Below are 20,827 nucleotides of genomic sequence, written 5' to 3'. Positions count from 1 at the left end.
GCAGCAAGCCTGGGAGAGTTCAGGAAGCATTAGGACAACACTCTCAAGCACATGGTGTGACTCCTGGGAACGGTGCTGTGCAGGGCCAGGAGCTGGACTTTGATGATCCTTGTAGATCCCTTCCAACACAGCATGTTCTGTGATTCTGTGTTTAATTAGTTTGATCTTTCCATTTCTTGAAATTCTGTAAATGGTGATGTCTGGGCATGTACCTCCTGACACCTTCCTCCAAATAATTTTACAGTGACTGTCTTTTTGGTGCTTAACTGTGGCAGTAAGTTTACATCTATCATTTTCCTAATGGGCTTTTATCAGATTTGTTTCAGCCATTCCTTGTTTGTAGTTATCAGCAACCCGTCTCTTGATTATTTTATACTGCTTGTACTTGCAAGCTAGCCTGAAATGTCAGTGGTGCTCCAGCATGTCAAAATATTTACCTGTCACCCAACAGTAAAAAATGTCTGGTTTCTCCTGGATTTCAATCTTTTGTTTCAAATGGTTCAAATATTCCAAATCCAATCTCTTTTTGCTTCTTGTCTGTTGGTGAACCACTTCATTATATTAGATGAACTTTTCAGTGACATAACACCTTTCTGACCATTTCTTCACAAAAGTACCTCCATCATACAGTCAGTTAATGAGAGAGAGGGGTGATCTTGTATTTGCGGCGTTCCCAGACCAAGTGAGGAATGATGAATCTGACTCCATGTTCTTAGAAGGCTAATTTATTGTTTTATGATCTATAATATATTAAAGAGTACTATACTAAAACTATACTAAACTATACCGAAGAATACAGATAAGATACAGACAGAAAGCTAAAAGATACTAATGAAAACTCGTCACTCTCTCTCCAGAGTCTGACACAGCTTGGCCGTGTTTTACTGGCCAACAAGTAAAACCAATTCACGTGAAACCAACGAAAACAACCACCTGTTGGTAAACAATGTCCAAACCACATTCCAAAGCAGCAAAACACAGGAGAAGCAAATCAGAAAATTATTGTTTTCATTTTTCTCTGAGGCTTCTCAGCTTCCCAGGAGAGAATCTTGGGGAAGGGATTTTTCAGAAAATATGATGGTGACAGGGTGGAATTCAGGTTGTGCAGATGTTCTCGCCCCTAGATTGTGCTTTCTCCTTTGAGCATGTTCTACAGGAAGACCTGTGCTCAGTTTAGCTAACAGAATCATTACTCCCTTTATGGAACTGGAATGCTCTGTGTAATGCTGCTTTTCTTTGCTGAAACGCATGCTGGAATTAAATTTTAAGCAGTACATTACCATGTGGTGTGCATAGTACATGTGTTTTGTGGAGGTTGTTCCTTGTGAACATGAAAACTGTCCTTTCCAAGTTCACCTTTACTTGAGTCTCATTTCTCATATTTTCTCTAGTTTGACTTAGGTCACATTTTCTGGAGAAACATTCTAACCCTCCTCCTGAAGTTTAATGCTTCCTTTTGATTTCTGATCATTTAGGCCCAGTTTCTCACCTGTCCTATCCTAGAAGAGAGATTTTGGGTAGCACTCTCTGAGTCAGTAACACAGACAAGGGAGCCTGGAAGTGAATGTGACTTCATGCCCTGGGGGCTCCTGCTCTGAACCTCCAACATATTTCTGCAATGGTTTCGGTAGTGTTTGATCGTTTTAGGTACTTGAACTTACTTCCTCTTTATCCCCAAAATTATGTTCTAAGTTTTTTTGGGGAAAAGACTCCTTTCTTGCCTCATCATCAGTTCTCTTGTAAAATCCTGTATTTGAATTCTCTTTTTTTGTTCTACTGCGATTATCCTTTGGTAAGTTAGTTGTGAAAGCCTGTACAATGTATGGTATATAAATTCTGTTTGATCCATCTTTTGTCTTAGCAGTGGGATCTTCAACCTGTGCACTGTTTTGCTGATGTAAGAGGGTATAGTTGCAGCCAAAGGAGCTCAGGTTGTGATCTTGTCAGGTCTCATAAGACAAGTATGGACTTATTTTGATCACTATTGTGGTAGAATATCTCCAGGGAAAAACAGGTGCCCTATGAAATGATGATGCACTAGTTTCTATTTGTGCTTTCAAATAAAAATTAATTCTGTGAGTTGAGAGTATATATGATGCTGAATCTGCACATCTTGAGGTGTAAAGTAATTTGATCACTTCATTCCATGATTAAGCCTCTGTAGTATTTTTGTGAGGCTAAAGGAGTTAACTGAAGATTTGTACACAGGACTGACATAAAGAACTAGCCTTACTTGTTTTGATTTTTTCTGTTTTTAAATTTTTTTTTAAAGTGCTGAAAACCCATTTATCCTTGTTAAATCCATTGGGGGAAGTTAGATTTTCAGCACTCTGAGAGAATAAACCATTTAGTAATTTAGATACCTAAATACCCAAAATGGATTTTTTCAACATCCATTTTTGAGAATGTCAGTCAGCACTCACTGGCTTTCTTGCAGTAGTTACAACCAGGGTATTTTTTTTTTTTTTTTTTTGTCAGATTAATGTATTTTCCTGCAATATGATGATGTTTATCCGTGGAAGTAGTTAAGTCACCCTCCTGGAGGTATTTAAAAGATGGGGAGATGTGGCACCTGGGGGTATGGGTTTGGCAGTGCTGGGTTGATGGTTGGATTCAGTGATCTTAGGGGTCTTTTCCAGCCTGAATGATTGTATGATTTGGCATTTCCTGTTTACTTTCGGTAAGAAGCAAGATTCCATCTTTGCTCAGTTAAAATCTTAGAATGTACTGGCAGCATTTGCTTATTTAAAAAGTAGTGCATAAAACACAAAGGAAAACCTAATGGCTCAATTGTGTCTAACTTTGTGACCAGAAAATCAGAAGTATGCCAAGTCTTTTTGACTTTCATATCACCTGCTACACACACTCCAGCACTCCTAAAGCCTTTTCTTTGCATCTCTGATGGGTGCAGAGAATTAATACATGTCCTGTCCTCATCATGCTTGAACTCTGCTAGAGAACCCTACATGTGATTTTATGTGTTCTTGTGCCAGCAGATTGACACATCTGTCACATGTGCAAGTTCATTTAGAAACAATTCCACCTTACTGTATTGCAAAAGCACTAAGGAAATTTTTTTTTGTGCAATTTTGTGCTTGTTTGAAATGGGGTATGTGTTGCTTTTTGAAATTCTTTTTCATATGGTAGTTAAAGCATCGTGGAGTGCTGGAAACTGAAGCTCCACAGAACTTTCATCACCAATATATGTTCATGAAGCCATGATGAAATGTTGGCTAAAAATTGCATCCAAGGGTCTATTACATCCTTTCTGTATTACTGATTTTGAGATTTCTGCAGAGTAAAGCTTTCAGGTATTGTTGAACTGAAAACACCTGAAAGATGAGATTCTGATATCAACTTGATAGAAGTATGCAGCTTTCACAATTTTATGGATAAAAAGCAGCCTGCCCTGTTATATTGCTATGTAAATAAAATGAAGCATATTGCTTGAGGGCTTTTTTCCTGACCCAGTGCAGGTGCTTGGAACATATTCAGCTTTTTACAACAATGAAGCAAAATAAAACAGTATATTAAGATTTAATGTTAACGAGCATCTCTCCTGAAAGCTGTAAATTAGGCAGTGGCATTTGCTAGATAGTGTCTCAGGCACTTCAGATACTGTCATCACGTGTGATTTCTTTACTTTCCTAAGTGAATGTCCTATGACTTAGAGAAATTGAGAACTTCATAGAACTGGTGTGTTGTTCTTGTCTATCAGTATTGATGCCATTTTGCAGTCTAGTTGGAACTGCTGAGCTGCTTTCTTTCAGCATGGTACACCACATATAATCCAAGGCTTTATTTGCTTTCTATATGAAATTACCTACTTTGTAACTATGTCAAGAAAAACAATAACTACATAGAGAGATTTGGAATAACTAGTAGTTTATAAATTCAAGTAATTTATAATTCAAATAATTAATAAATCAATATATGCAATCAAGGTGCCTCATAAAAGTCCAGTGCCTTGATGCTTAACTAGTTCATGGAAAAGCAAGGGATTGTATTAGAAGTTTACCATCCCATAGTAATAATCAAGATAATCTTGTTGCTTAGCATGTTCCAATTAAAAACCACTGTTCTGCTTTAGAATTCAGTCAGAATGACTTGTGTGAGGTCCTTTGTGTGAGGGAGAGCTCAGAACAGAATCCCAGCACGTGGACACGTGCTCTGACTGACCATTGCCCCTCAAGGCCCTATTGTGTCTTTCATGATATCTGGAATTTTTTTGGGATTCCTTAATTAAATAAGTGAATGAGAGACAGGCATGCATACTAGGTTACTGCATATCTTTAGAAGTGGCAGTGCATAAACTGGTTATTCTGATATATGTCTGGTAAGGAGAAACAGTTTTAAGATGTTTTTGTTCTTGCAGATGAGGATATATCTGCTTTTCAACACATTTCCCTTGTGTACAGTATCACATTTTTGTTGATTTTGTGAATCATTTCCTGTTCCTCTGAGGCTTTGTCTTAATAATTGATATCCCTTAGTTTTAAAAATGGTTTTATATTGGAGCAATAGGTTGTATACTTCCTTCAACTTGTGGAAGAATTTGAGAGATTAATTCTGAGCTTGTAGGACCAGAAATGAAGCTCCTAGGTACTCTATTACCATTTAATTTAGGGATTAATCAGGGTCTGTAAAGTAGTCAATGTGCAATCCTTACTAAATTTTACTTCTGAAAAGTCATCTGGTGTTTGTGGAGTTCAGCCTCACTCCTGCAGACTCTGAGTGGTTGCAAATGCCAGCTCTCTGCCCAGTGCAAAACTGTGCTTGCAGAGGAGCTCGTTCCTTTGATGCTAGCACTTTGCCATCAAAAAGCTAACACAAGATTTTTTTTTTGCGATGAAGAGTGGTTTCTTCCTTATGGAATTTTTTGTTTGCATCTCTAAGTATGCAGTATGCAGATCTTGAAACTCTTGTAATGAATGTTTTGTGTAGATCCTGTCTTAGTTGCATCCAATGCCTGTCTCCACAATTGTGCTCAAAGTTTGCGGGCAAGTTTTAGAATTAAAGATGCACATTCCTAATGACATGAGTAATCTGGCTTTCAAAAATAGGTGCACAAAACTGCAGCAGAGTATCCAGTTGAGTTTGTCATGTAGGTTGCCATTTTATTATCAGTGTCTGATAAGGATCTGTTTTGAAATTTCTGTGTCAATCAATATTATTAATATTTTGCTATTAAATAGGGCATGAAAATTCAATGCAAAAGATTACCCTTTATACTGTGACTCTTTACATTAATAATTTATTAGCTGGTTTTGGTAATTTTAATATTATTTACTAATTTGACATGTCTACTCAATTTAAATGCACTTCAAAGGCTAGGGAAATAATATTTAGGTATAAAGATAAAATAACCATGTACACTTCCAGTGATTCTTGCATTTTCAGATACTTGATCTAGTTTGTTCAGTGCTGTTTTTCTTTAACCTTGGTGAGCTTCTGATTGGGGTGAAATGTGTCTAAATCTAAAACAAGGCTTTTCAAGATTTCACTTCTTCAGCTTTTCCACTTCTTACTTTGATTTGTTTTCTTTTTTATGATTGTATTCAGAAAACAATAAAACCAAATGTCTCTCTTCTCACTTCTTACAAAATGTTATGTAGGCATTTGAGGTATATGTGCAAATGTTTTATAGTGTGCTAGCAAGAGATCAATGTTTTTTTTCTTTTCCTCTTGCAGAAAACAAATGCAGTGTTACTGTCAGCAAGGCTACCTATTACTTATCTTGATTTAGTCAAAAATAAACTTTTTTATTACAACAATTTAGAATTTCTTCACTGCTCAGTGAACTCATCTCATGGAAATTCAAATGGGTACTATTGGCAGTTGTTTTTATAAAGTAGTGAGGCAGAACTGAGGATCAGAGTATAAAGTACCTTTCCCTTGGGGGGAAAAAAAGATAGGTACATACACAAATGCTCTAAATTAGCCATTACCATTCAGAGAAGAGATACTGGAAATGTCAGCTCACTGCTCAGCTGTGGTCAAAGCTGAGCAGAATAGTGAGATCCTTTGGGAGAGGCATTGAGAACAAGTTGATAAATATTATTATGCCATTGTATAAATTCATGATGCTCTGGCATCTTGAATCCTGTGTGTGCCTCTGGCCTGCCCATCTCACAAACTGAGAGGATCACATGGAGAACTTCAGTGCAAGAGGGGATGTGGTAGAGCAGAACTCCTTCAGGGTCTAAGGAGTTTGATTCCATGAGGCAACTGCAGGCACATTTGGAATTTTATATTCAAATTAAATCCCACTATTTCTTCCTAATTACCCAAGAGTAGCATGTGTCTGCTCTTTTAGAATGTAGTCTAAATAATCTCATGTTTAACACCAGAAGTTTGTTGTATCATAAGTTACAAAGGCATTTTAGTTTCTTATTAAAAGAATGGCAAATGGGTACTTCTGCCAGCATTTTGGATGTTTAAGTGCTCATAGGGATAGAGTTGCAGCAGGAAACAGCAGGCCTTTTCTGTTCTGCACCCTGTTCCTTCCTCCTGTTTCCTTGTGGAAATGGGCAGGGTGAGCTTGGATGCTGAAGCTGGGAATGGGTATAGGTAAAATTAATTTGTTTCTCTGATTCTCATTACTAGAAAAATGCATTTGATTTTGGTTTTTTACCCAGAGTTTTCTGAATTCACAATTAGCTGTTATCATTCACCAGCTTACCATCTATCTGCAATGTAATTTCTTGTTTGATGTATGCATCTTGTTTCTAATTGCCTTGGTTTTCTGTGGGACATTCTTCCTGTGTGTTCAGAATAAAGCTTCCTTTTATTCAATCTGTTGAAAAGCTATTTCTTTTGTTTCATCACAACTTCTTATGAGCTGAAATCCTGATTCCACTAAGTCCACAATTCTGCTTAAATTAATTTTTTTTAATCTATCATTTTTAAAACCTTAGTTATTACATAGAATTCTAATGACATGCAACAAAGAATTAGTTTTTTAGAAGTATTGGCTTTTTAGAAGTATTTGGAGAGATGGCTTTCTCCTTTCTGAGTTTTCAAAGACCATTGCTTAATGCCTGCCAGATAATTAATTTTACATTAGGCCATGTACTCTATACAAATGGTATCTGTATTAATAAAAAATGGTGGCATCCAATGGCCTTGCTGTTCTGTGAGTTGTCTCTCTTAAAAGTCTCCTGGTCATAGAAATGTTTGCTGCATTTGTGTTCTGCACCCCACAAGCTGGCTGTTACTTCAACAATTTAGAGAACAACTCAGCTTTCTTCTCAATGCTATGAAAATATGGATGAATGGATAGTCAGAATCTTTGCACAGTGTATTCCAAAGATGCACGTTTTATTATTGAAGTATGAAGGCTTTGAGGAAGCAATGAAAGAGAATGCTTACAATAAGAAAATTGTTTCCATCTTGTAAGCAAGTTTAAATTGGGGCTTTTTCTTGTAATAAGAAGTGAAAGTAGCTATAGTGAAAGACCCTACAGTGGAATGTCTCCTGTAATTCCATCCCAGTGTCTGTCTTTTTTTGAAGAGCATCTTTATTTAAAGAAAATGAAGATAAAAATTTCAGCATTCTTGCTTAAAAATAAATCCTTTCCTTTTAGAAATTATAAGTTTGAAATCCTTTATGTGCTTTTGCACAAAGGAAAGCTATCCTGATTTTATGAGTCTTGACTAATAGGTTCTAAGCTTCAGTATGTGTTTTTTGCTGTATATTTTCAACGTAGGGTTCTAATTCTCAATTAAATATTTTAGACAAAGCACAAACAATACAAATTCTAGGGTTATTCCAAGCATGCACAGGAAAAAAAAAAAAAAAGTGAGAGAAAGCTAAAGTTGTCTAGATCCTACCTTTATAGCCCATACAAATCTAGTGAGTGCTAACAGTGTTTTGTCTTTCAACACGGGAAAGTAGAGGCCTCCTATAAATTCTGTGGTAGTTCTGGTAAATGCATTAAAAATATACACACTGAATATAAGCAAAGGCCATATTCCTCTTAGATAATGATTTTATTGAAAAGATCTCTTTTGTAAGAATGTGGCTACTTATAATACCCCAAACTTCAAAAGTACAGAACTGTGTTTTTTTTTTGACTGATGCTTCTGATGTTAATTGTTAGATCTGCCTAGAGCTTTTCACAAACACTGCATTTCATGTACATATGAAGGGAGAAAATTTGCATTTTATTGTAATAGTTTATATGTATGTTTAGATATGTTTCCATTTGCTTTCATAAATACATGACAAATCCTTTTTCGTTCCTTGCATGTGTTCAGAATTACTTTTTTGTGGTTGTTTTTACTTACAAACAGTTTTGCAGTGTCATGTGGGTGGCTTTATGCAGAATGTATTACCTTAGGCAAGCAAAATCTTTGGCACCTTTCCTTCTGCCCCCAGTGCTTTTCTTCCTGCATCCTTCCAGTTCAGTTTAGCCCAGAACAGAAGGTATTTTTTAAGTACCACAAAACAAAAGTTCCTTTGCAGAGATTAGTCTGGAAAAGTTGTGGTAAAAAGGATTTGCCAGAAATATGTGTACGTGAAGGTTGCTGACTTTTTTTTGGTCCTTGTTGGAATATTTCAATTTGTACTTCACACTGAAGTGATAAGCCATCAGCAGCGGAAATGAGAACTCATTTGAGGTGTGCAGGAGCTGCTGCAGCCTGGTCTGGGTTAACTTCCTTAGCCTTAAATAGATACTTGGGTTTTGAAGACAGCTGAAAGTTTAGTTAAAATTTAAACAAGTGGTTTCACTTGTTTGAAAAAAAAGAAAAAAAGCTGAAAGCTGGAACGTGGCATGGTTGAATGGTCTGCTGCTGCTGAAGGTGGAGCGGGTACGGCTGGCAGAGAGCCTTGGCCTTTCACAGCAGTTCTTCTGCTGGCACTTGTGTTCCGCTCTCCCTGTGCCCCAGGTGTGTCTCATGGCTGGTTTCACACACCATTTCTCCCTGTGCCTGGCAGGTGTTGCTGTGCTGGGCTCTTTGCCTGCTTGGGGTCCCTCTCCTCAGGCACGCGCAGCGGGATGCAGCGCGGTCACAGCTGGCTGGGCAGCCTGGTCGTTGTGCTTGTTCCAGCAAGTTCTTACTCATTTCATGTCCTCGTGTCTGCCGTGTCGTTTGCCCACTGCAGTGACACTGGGGAGCTGCTGGGCGTGCTCTGGTGTCAGTGTGCTCAGACCTCAGTGCTCAGTCTGTGTTTTGGTGCAGGGGGGCTCTCTGCAGCCTGTGGGACACACTGGGGCTTCTTATAACGGGATGTGCAATCCTTAACCAGCTGCTTGAAACTATTTTCTGGTGAATTAACTTCACTTTTTATGTGATTGTTATCTCTCTAAGGCCATGTAGTATTGAAATTAATTCTGTCACTGTCAAGATAAACTTCGATTAGGCTGTTTCTGAACAAAGTAGAGGGTAACTGTAATACTTGTCTTCTACAGCTGTGCATGTGTTGGTGTAAAACTACCCGCATATAAACATCAAACCTGTGGCACTCTTGGTGTGGACTTCTGAGGTGATGTATAGAATCATACTACACGGGTGATGGAGGTGTGTTTTTGTAAAAGGATGATCAATTTCTTACAAATGCTTTTGAAGGCAGATGGCCATTCTCAGGGGAAGGCTGAAGAAGAAATGAACTTCTTAGTCATTTCTTCACAAGATAGTCTGACCTAGGTGTTGAACTCAGAAAATTCGCAGAAGATCCTCTCTAACATTTTGGAAAAGTTCATGAAAGCTTTTGAAAATTTTAGGCAGTTTTTTGTCCAGAAAGAAAAGATTAAGTTTACATGTGTGTTTTTCTGGCCTTAGCAGTAGCTTGGTGGGTAGGAAATAGGGCCAGGAGAGTTGAAGCATCAGAGATGATGTATCCTTCCATCCATCATCTCTACTTACAGGAAGAATAAATAAAGTACAAAGGAAATGAGCAGTGGACATTTGATTCTTCCCTTTTTTTTTTTTCAATAAAAGATTGATATCCTTTAATCTTCAGTACTTGAGGATTTCAGAAGAATGATAAATGCTAGGGATAAAGCAGAATCTTGTAATATCCTTGTTTTATAGAGAGTGGGGGAAAAGGCTCAATAAACTAACTGGTCTTGTGGCTTTGCCATAAAGCATGAAATAGATGCAACAATCCTGAGTAACAGAAATACTGATGGTTCAAGGCAGTTCACAGAGATTTCATAAACAAATTAACTTGCCTGTAAGAAAAGAATGGTGCTGCTGTTGTAGCTGTTCATCAGCCGTGGTAGCTGTTCTTGGAATAAACCTTCATAATCCAGGTGAATGAGAGTTGGGTCAAGGGATTCTGTCCTTTTCAGTAAGCCTGTTCTTTTCATCTTTGATCAAGAACTCACTTTGTGTATATTATATAGCAAACAGAAGTCAGAGAGATGGATGACTTCAGTCAGACTTAATGGTGACAATTTCATTCCTGATCATGGCAGCTCATTTGTTTGCATATACATATATGTGTGTATAAGAAACTAAAAGTTACTTTTCATTTTCGTTTGTTAGAGTCCCTTTCTTGTGCTTTTCATTTCCAGCTACAAGGAAAATAGTCAAAATAAGACAGCTTTGGGCTTTTTGTCTTGCCTCTGCCCTTTTTGGTGCTTTGGAATGATGCTGTTTGTGACTCCTTTCTCTTACTGTGCAGGGTCCTTCTCTGCCAATTTTGTTTGGTGTCTACTCAGTATTTACTGTTACATTGAAGGAAAAGCAGGCTCTGTCTGATGTGCTCAAATGGGGATTTTTGGAAAGCAATGTGTGTATGAAAGGAATATTCTTTGCAAATTAGTCACAATCTTATTTGAGTTTTAAGAGAGCCTGAGCATTTCCATGCTCCCTTCCCAATGTGAACACACAAGTGTTCCAAAGGATGAGCTCCTGTGAGGGCACATAAAACCCAGGAAAACTTAGTACTGAGAGATTCTTAAGGATTTTTCATCTGGATGAAAAGAGTTTTGTACCTTGGCAGGAAATCAATGCTTTCTCATTCTTATTACGCCTGTAGCAACATCAGCTATAGACATCTCTACACCAGGGAAAACTTCATTTGAAGTTCCCATCATTGCAGCCATATTGCTGCTAAGAAATCTTGAGATTCCTCATGCAGATGAAGTTCTTTTAGTCCTCCTTGTGCTAGCAGTGTCAGGATGTCTCATGAAGGGCAAATTCCCATGTTCAGATTTGTTGCTGACTCTTTAAGTTTTATCAGCTTTGATAAAACTGACCTCTGTTTACAAAGTATTGCTGTGTGATAGCTGCTCTGTCAGTGCTAAATCTTTTGATACTTCCAGCATCTGTATATCTGCAGAAATGCTAAATAATGATTTACATTGTCAGAGTCCTAGAACAACACAGCAGACTTATCCTCTCCTGTGTATTTTGGAAAAACACATCTGGTACCACTGTGAAGTCTTTATTTATACTTGAAGTGCTGAGAAGGTAATAGACTAATTTTGGCAATTGTTGGAGTAGGAATGTTCTTGTGCACACACATGGGCCTGTCACAAAGGCATTCTCATTCTAGTTTGAATACTAACACAGGAAAGCTCAAGACAATTAGGAGTAGGAAGAGGAGGGAGAGATTATGGAGAGGCTCTCTCTTTTAAAAGAGAGCATAATTCAACTTCAGCTGCTGTAGAACGCCTCCTTGGAGGAAAGCTTGATCCTTTTTGTGTCTGACCCAGCAGCCTGAGCGCCATGAGACCAAAGAAGCAAAGAATCAGCCTGTGGTACAGTTTCCTTAAAGATGAAGGAGAGAAAAGGCAGCCCTTCAAGAACCCTGGCATTCCAAATATGTAAGGCCTCTGAAAACTGGCAAGAAGCTGCAGTGAATTACTAAGCAGAGCTAGGGACCAACATAAACTAACAAGTATAAATTCAAGCATGAGTTTATCAGCTGAAGCCAGGCATATGAGAGTGTGTGTGTTTCTTGCTAAAAGCAAAGAGTGAGAGGCTGATATATTGCTTTGATGCTATTTAAGAGAAAATGGTTGCAATCCATATCATTTTGCTGTCAAATGTATTTGAAAAATGGAAAACATGTTGAATATATGTTCTGCAAATAGTTATCAACAGTGTTCCAGAAGGATTTGGTTTAGTGGATTCCTTAGAATTCACCATTCGAATCTTACATGTCTTGAAATGATCTTGAAATTGGCTGTTGTTCTGTACTGTGGCAGAGTGAGAGCATTGCAGAGGTTAATTGTAGCTTGTCAAAGCCTGTGATGCTGCTGTTCTCAATGGAGAGACTCTTCCAAAGGGCTTAGTTTAGTCTGCAAAAGCAAGTCTTTTACTCATGTTTTAGAGGCACTGCCTCTCTGTGATCTATAGAAGGCTAGACTTAGTCTGTAGTCCTGTGAATACCCTGATGCACTGGTAAAAAGCTTAAGCAAATCCTAATTCCAGGAAAACATAGCTTTTACCTCTCAGCATATGGATATCAGCCTGATGATTGCAGTTGCATAAATGAAGGCGACAAAGAAGGGTTCCAGATTCTGATTTTATGTCAATTATCTGTTGTGTGGTTTTAAGAAAATTCATTGCATTCTTTTGATTCCACTGAAGAAAATTGTAAAGGCACCGGTGCAAACGTGTAAAAAATATTCAGGCTTTCTTTGTGCAATCCTATATGAGGGAAGCTCCTTGTAATTGCAGGAAGAAGCAGAAAGCTTTGGGGTCAGGTAGCTCATCACCTCTAACTGGTGCTTTACAGGAACAAAAAGGCAGCAGGAGAGTGAAGTGCAGGAGCTGTGGCAAATTTGGCTAGGGGCAGCAGCTGGAGTTGCTGGATGAAAGCAAAACATGGCCTGTTTGTCAGGGAGCCTCTTTGAGGCTCTATGATATGACTGGTGCTCTAAAAATGTGAAATGTTACTACATGCTATTAGAGAAAGAGTCAGTCCAACACGAATTAGAGCAAGCAGTTGTGACAACTGAACTGTGTCGTTAAAGGGCGGGCTGGTAGGACCCCTCTTGCGTTACTTAGCTTGTATTTATGATCATTACTGCTGGTGATGGACAGTGATGTAAAGGTTAATCTTCACAGCAGCTATTTTTCCCTGATAATCTTCTTCGTAGCATTTTGTCACAGCCCTACTTTGCCTCCTCACCCATTCTTTTTTTTTTTTTTCTGTTTTTAAACCTAAATAATCTACTGTTGCCATGCACACGCTGGGTTTCTGAACAGGAGCAAGCCCATAGCTGACTCCCATGCCAAGCCCCAGCACTCAACCATCGCAGCATCCCGGTTCTCCCACTTGGTTTCCAAATGCCACATCAGCTCACTGCAAAGCTCACCGCATCTTGTAATTTTTTTTTTTTTCCTTTTTCCCCTCCCCACTTAGAGCACGATGAGTGTGGCAGTGGGCAGCACAACTGTGATGAGAATGCAATCTGCACTAACACCATCAGGGGACACAGCTGCACCTGCAAACCCGGGTACGTGGGCAACGGGACCATCTGCCGAGGTAAGTCTGTTATTGTGGAGACACCATAAACTTGTCAGGCTGCATTAATGTTTGCTGACAGTCAGCTGCATGCTGGTAACTTATGATGGCTGGATTTTGCAATGGTTTGCTTTAAGACATCTTCTGGCAAATGATGGGAATTAATTTGTGCGTGACTTCTTAGGAAGAAGGAAATCTTCTCGGAATGGAAGGAGAAAAGAACTCTATATTTGCTGCACTGCATACTGTCTTTGGAGCTAGTATAATTCAGCTTTTGAGTGGTGTTCATGTTTTATAAAATGTGGATGCTATGTGCTGTCACTTTTGGCTTTTAAGTTTTAATGAGGTGCACTTTAAATTAGGATAATTGTATTTTATGCTAGCACCATGTGGTTGTTATTTGACTGCTTGCATCAGAATCATGACTTTTTTTTAACATATAAATCATTAAATGTGTATTTTGAAGATTTCTCAGTTTTGTAAACAAGAAATAATGATAGCCAGCCATGCTTCCTGTGAAGTATTCATTTATGGCATGTCATTTATTTAGGATTGGTTTTATGTTTTTCTTTCGGTAGAGAAAGAGAAGGAAATATCTCATGTAAGGACAGAGGAGGGTTGGATTAGTGAGGGCTCTGTCTTGAAGTATTACTGAGTTGTAACTCATGCATTTATGAATTATATTTGTCTCAGAAAAAGCTTTTTTATCTTTTCTGTGTTTTCATACTTCCTGAACAGAATTACAATAATAGAAAACTAAATTTTAGGGTTTTTTTTTTTTTTAAAGACAACAATTGAAACAGAGGAATGTACTGGATAAAATGTTCTCTACAATTTCAGGCACAACAGGCTGAATATTAATTTCTCAGACTCTTGTAAATTGGCCAAACAATTCCTTAAAGGGTAATGAGCTTTGATGTCACTCCTGTTTCAAACTGAAGTCCTTCACCAAGATTGTCCTGTCAGCTGCTGAATTAGCAACCATCAGATTGGTTTTGATACGACTTTTATCTGGGTACTTTCCACCAATGCCAGAGCATCCCTGCACTTAAAACTAAAATGGTTAGTTAAGGATTGAATAAAGAGTAGAAAAATGTACTGTAAGTGTTGGGCAAGTTAAACCTTGGCCTGTCTGTATTGAAGATCAGCAGGTGATAGCAGGGAGAAACTCACTGCAGTCCTTGATTACAGTAAATATGAATTGCAGCACTCCTTGCATCAGAATGCAAGTTGAGTTTCAGAGAAACATGAGTACTGAACAGCCTGACTGTAATATTTTCTTCTTATTATTATTACATTAATTATATTAATTATATTTCTTTGAAATTGGGATATTTGGATTAGTTAATAAAATCTTTGTTTTCACACTGGTTTTCTTCATTTGCATATCTTTAATGTGCCAAGAACTCGAGGTGAAACTCCTACTGCATATTTATTAATCTAGTAATGTTGTAGTAATGAAATGGCACTAGAGAAATGCAGTAATGTTTTTACTCTCAAAGTTCTATTGAAACCTGAGCTACTACAATATATATTTTTGTATATAGAAGTATTATGTATTGTGTATATATATGTTTAGTATGCCTTGAATTGCACTTGCAAGTGTAGTTACAGTTGTCTTTTTGAGATAGGTATGCATGGAAATACAGGAAAGTGTGTTCTTATATTCTGGCTAGGAAGCATAAATTGGAAAGACAACTGGAGATTATAGAATTAGGTCTAATAATTATTGAAGTCACTGAGGACAAGAACAATGCAGCACTGCATGGAATATTCATTACTGCTGACTATTAGAATCATCTGCATTTTAGTAAATTGTAAAACACACAATATAAAGTACTGGTTTGATTTTCTGAGCCTGTGGTTCTGTGTTTACATGAGGTTTTCACAAGTTTGGATGCTGATTGAAGAAATGTTCCCATTTTGCCTGTGATAGCAGAAACACCACTTCTGCCTTTTTTTTACTAAGTTCAACAACAATATGTCATCACTTACCTGCCACAGTGGTTTTTTTCACAAATGCTGGCACAAGGAAAGAGGTGTGAGCATGTCAGGACAGCTATAAACTGCTGTTGGCTTGTGGGATTTTAGGGCTTTATCTTCAGGCAATACAGATTGGAAAAACATAGATAAAAGTCAAGGTGATATGTTTGCTGTAATACCATCTGAAGATAAGATAAATGTTTCTGTTCTCCTTGAGACATCTGCAAGTGCTTTATAAATGTTTACATGTTAGAGATGTGTACACACACAAAACAGTGGTTCCAAGTACTACTGAAATAATACATCTCTGGGGTTCAGTAGGAAATCTTATTAATATTGTTCAGCAAAACCATAAATGGAAAAATGATGGTTTTATGATGAGAGAAAAGGACTGGCTTTGTGCATGATTCTGCATTCCATTTCAACAATCTATTTTAGCAGTGTTATAAAAAGTAAAATCAGAGTAGTGATCCTCTTTGGATTTAGTGAATAACACACTGATAGCCTTTATAAAAAACCCAGGATACTATTATATTTGTTTTAGAAAAGAAAACATATGTAGTTGAATTAAATTCTATTGTGGACTACTGGCAAATACAACTCAATTACTCTGGCAGGAATTTGTGTTGTTTGCCATTTTTGTGAAAAGCACAGAGAAATAAAAAGGAACAGAAATAATATGGACATGATATCAAGATTGCTGGGGATTTATGAAAAAAAAAACTCAAAAACCCAAGCAAAACCCAAATATTGAAGAGGAAATAGAATATTTAAAAAAAACCCCAAACCTGTATAACCAGACAGTCACACATCTTGACTAGCAAAAGATCTTGTGCATAAGGAATTGCATTACTGTAAATGTAGTACACTGGGCTGTTTAATTAAAGACCAAATTGTGTCAAAGATGTGGAAAGGGTCACGGAGGAGGGTGGTGCAGAAAGGGCACAGACCAAGACTTGAAGGGGCTTCAGCATTAAAAGAGATGCTGCCATAGTTTAAGTGACACTGAAAATGGAAAGAGAAATGGAGATGAATGCAATGAAAACTCTACAAATACATAGTTATTTCTATGTATACAGTGAGACAATAAGCTGGAGACAAATAAGATTTCCTGTGGATACTCTCAATTTCACTTTAAGAAGCAAACTTTAGCATCTCAGGCAGACACTGAAATTTGGGTAATAGATGAGAGCAGAATGAAGCTGAGGTGAGCTAAAATGATAAGGCTAGACAATGCTGTGCCATTACCATCAGAAAACTGGACAGAAAAATGGACTCAGAATCAGGTAGATTATATATTAGGATTTCTTCAGAAAATGGTAAGTAAACCAGAGATCCATGCTGGAAGAAATTGCAGCATCAAAAGCAGAGGACAGAGGTATAACTACTTGAACAGAGAGAGATTCTACAGATTTATTAAATGGCTCTTTTCTATGAAGGAAACTTTGGAAAAAAATAAAAAGAAGTAAGAGTGATTTGGGACACAGAAAATGTTATAGGTGGGTAATGGAAGACATGGCATGCCCTTTTACTTGAATTCTCTAAATGAATTATGGAATTCATAGATGGGGTAGAATAAGGACAATTGGAGCGATTTCACTAAACTTCAGGACAGGATGTAATAGTGCAATGTTAAGGCTGCACTTCAGGTGGAAGGGAAAGGTGATAAAAGTTGGTTTAACAACTGAGTGCTCCAGTTAAAAAGAGTTGTTTTGGGCAAATGGTGGCTGCTTGGTACAGCATGGTACTTTGAAGTGTGCCTGTCAGGATGGACCTCGTGAGAAGTCAATGCTTAGTGGCAGCAGTTAGAGCAAAGAAGTTTCAGTTTCCTAGGACAGTTTTGGCTCCCTGGGACAACCAGGTTCATGAATAACTCATCACCCATAGACAGGACTGTGTGTGTGAACACAAAACACTGTCATCTATAAAATGAGTAAAACTCACTGTCATGGCTTCAGCTGAAGAACCAGGGGTAGTGAATACAGATATAAACACCATTTTTAGACCTTAGAGGCTCTTGGTCCATGTTATATTGCAATGTTTGTAATCTTGACAAGGCTTGAATCTGGGAGGCTGGAAAATATATCAGGGGAAAATGTCTTTCTTTGCTTTTTGTCCTGGTAAGTTCCAGTTCTGCTTGGCAGCCTTGCACCACATGCTGTGGAAGTGACATGTGGAAGTAATATGTGCCATTTGTTTAAAACATAAAAGACTTTGTGCCCCACAGTCTCCTCTGCCTCACTGAGAGGGGAGGCAGAGAACACTTGCTGTGGGATGTACAGTCCTACAGCTTAGCAGAGTTTATTGTAGAGCTTGTGCCCTGTATCATAGACTGAAGCCAAACAAAAGAACCAAGGAAGCATCATAAGGTTTCTTAAAGTAATTGTTAGCATTTGGGATGAAATGCCTTAAATAAGCCTCCACCCCTCATATTTTACCAGAAACAATGTGCAAGTTGCCATCCAGGCTTTGTTGCAATTAGTTATTTTCTTTTGTACAAGGAGATTTAGATGTATTTAGTATACAAGCCTTGTCCCAACTCTTAGTATTTTGTTCAAAATTTTTGTTTTAAAGCATACATTCTACCCACAGACATCCTTATATACGATCAGAAAGATAGAAGTGGCCTTGAACACATTCAGATGCTGAACAGGAGCAGTTCTTCAGGAACATGGATGAGGTGTGCTTGCTAATCTTTCTCATGTAGCTTTGTCATGGAGAATGAACAGAAGTCTAGCACTTAATCAAGTGCAAACACTGTTCACTGTGCTTTCATATTTTATATGTACAATCTGTCTAACAGGTATATTTAGTGTGCTATTAACATCTCATTTGGTGGTTTCTGCTGAGGTGAAGATTTATTGGAATGATTAAATGAGGTGAATTTAGTTACAATCATACACCGTAAAGCAAATGTGTGCAATATGACTGATGCTTGGGCAGAAAAACATCAGGCATTGTGAAATAAAAATCAAAACAGTGTTTATTCTAATTAATATTTAGGCTGTATAATGGCTTAGTTCTGCCAGATCAAAGACTACAATTTTTTTTCCCTGTTACATTTTTCTGCAACATTACACAGGAAACACTTAAGGGATTAAAACTCAATATATGGTGGAGTCTTAAAGACTAGAGCTGTTATTTCTAAGTGACTCAATGCTGATGTAATCTGGAATTCAATTTCTTAATTGCACTGTGGGTCCTTATGTATTTTTGCTTTGGGATGTGTATTTAGGAGTGGGCTTGTTACTGGTGGACTTACTGCTCTTTTCGGGAATAAATTATTTGGACTCTTAAAGCAACCAGATTTTGAATAATTACTCTTATTTTTTATATGGTAGTGGGGATAATCATAGGGAGTCTCTATTCATAATACAAGTAGAATGTTTCCTGGCAACAAGAGTACCTCTCAGGCTTAACAATTGCTTCTGTTTGATGTCAGTCAGTAAGTTGGCCTCTTTTACATTGTTTTAAAGACAAATTATAATTCTGTGGGCATGTTGCTTTAGCCAGTGGCACTCTGAGAGCTGTCTTGCATTGCTGTTTTCTTTGTTTCAAAGCATGTATTTCTATATTTCTTAGTCTGAAATATATTTAATAATCTGAAAAATGTGTCCATGAAAGAAGTGTGTCTTTCAGTGTGTTGGCAGTATAGTGATGGTGTAGTAAACAGATGATTAAAGATAAAATAATTTTAATGTGTTACAGAATTTCTCCTGATAGGAAAAATACTTGAAAAAATTTTAGTAGGAGCTAAAGAAGAAAAGAAATCATTCTCTTTGGTTACTTCTGTACTGAGTCTGGTTTTTTGTGTCCCCTTTTACACTGACATCAGCAAAGCTAAGGTAGATTAACTTGAAATGTCAGCACTGGGAGACAGCCAGACGTGCTGATAGCTTGATATTAAAGCACAGCAGATCACTCGTACTGCCTCTTGGGTTTATGTTTTTTGCATGCAGGTGTGTCTGTTGGAAGTGGAGTTGAAAGCCTTTATGAAGCATTGGAGTGAGTTATGAATAAAATGTAGGCCAAGATGGAAAGAAACAAACATGACTTTCCCGTAGCCTTGGAATTTTTTGTGGCTATAAGGCTTTGAATGGTTGAGATGCCTTATTATGGCTTTAGTTGCTGTTCCGGTGTAGTATTCACCAGTCTCATGAAAGAATATGTGAGTTTTGACTCATGCTGAGATTTTTATCTTCATTCTTCACAGTGTTGAGCTTTGAATATTTTTTTACAGCTAATGTATAGTGAATAAATCACTGCAAAAGCAGGCAAGTGCATTCACCTGCATTTTGGTGTCACATGGCACACGAGGAAAATGCCATGGCAAGTGTGAGACTCTGGGATAGTCACACTTACACTTTTTGGATGAGGCATTCTAGATATAATTTATTTAATAATTTTAAGCCAGTATATATTTGTACAGCAGTGCAATTAGAATTATTATAATTTTTTTTCATTCTAAAACTAGCATGGCTGGACACAGACTCAAGACAGTATTATCGAAGCCCCTAAATTTTCTGTAGTCCTAAATCCACTGTACTAATAAAAATGAGAATTTGAAATTTTAATATAAGAATCTTTGTATTTTTGTTCATGATTAGATATTTATCAAATGTGGTACAGTCATTGTAATGGCTATGTTTGTGTTTAGATTTTGAGTTATACAAACTCACTTTGTAAATTTGCCATGCACTTTTTAAACTCCTTAGTGTTGTTCTTAGTTTCACTGCATAGATTTAGTTGTGTGAGGTGTTGCAGTTCAGATGTAATTCTTGTTGTATGTGTTGTGTTTGTGTGAGCAGGCCTGGGAAGTGGGGGGCTACTCCCCATCTGTTTGTGCTGCTGGGGAGGAGGAGATAAAGCCTGGGAAGGAGTGAGGATCAGGGGAAAGATTTATTAAGGTTTATTTCATTTCTCATTACCCTTTGATTTTGTTAGTAATAAATTCAGTTACTCTCTGCAGGTTGAGTCTGTTTTGCCCATGAAGGTATTCAGGGACTGATCTCTCTCTCAGTCCTGATCTCAGCCCTTAACCATTGGTTCTATTTTGTCTCCCCTATCCAGAGAGGCAGTGACAGAGCAGCTCTGGTGGGTGGGTGCCTCTCAACCCACTGCATTATACTGAAGGCTAAGCTCTGCCCATGTGCCAGTGTGCAGCCCAGTTTTACAGCCCCTCCAAGGGCACAGTGCTTCCTGGTGCTCGGAGCCTGTTCTGTGCCTGTGATTGTTCAAGGTGATTTAGAATGCACATCAGTTATGGAAATAGCTCATTTAAAACCCATGATTCATGTAACTTGTCAGAATCCAGATCCTGATCTCTTTGCTGTCACAGATTTTCTCCCTGCTGTAGATTTATAACTAATTTAAAAGGAGTGTAGCAGTGATTTGTGCTTGCTGGAGAAGTGGTCTA

At 37.8% G+C, this 20,827-nt stretch overlaps 1 protein-coding gene across 1 annotated transcript in view; it reads left to right on the top strand.

Annotated features, from left to right (window-relative positions):
* Positions 1 to 20,827, top strand: part of NELL1 (neural EGFL like 1) — a 209,023-nt gene that overhangs the window by 150,004 nt on the left and 38,192 nt on the right. Inside the window, exon 14 of the mRNA XM_041461862.1 lies at positions 13,327 to 13,449. Within this exon, the coding sequence (XP_041317796.1) occupies positions 13,327 to 13,449 (123 nt within the window). The remainder of the gene's footprint in view (positions 1 to 13,326; positions 13,450 to 20,827) is intronic.

Source organism: Pyrgilauda ruficollis, unplaced genomic scaffold (genome assembly GCF_017590135.1).
Source record: "Pyrgilauda ruficollis isolate IOZ18807 unplaced genomic scaffold, ASM1759013v1 scaffold156, whole genome shotgun sequence".
Lineage (NCBI taxonomy): Eukaryota > Metazoa > Chordata > Aves > Passeriformes > Passeridae > Pyrgilauda > Pyrgilauda ruficollis.
This window is presented reverse-complemented; position numbering and strand designations above follow the sequence as displayed.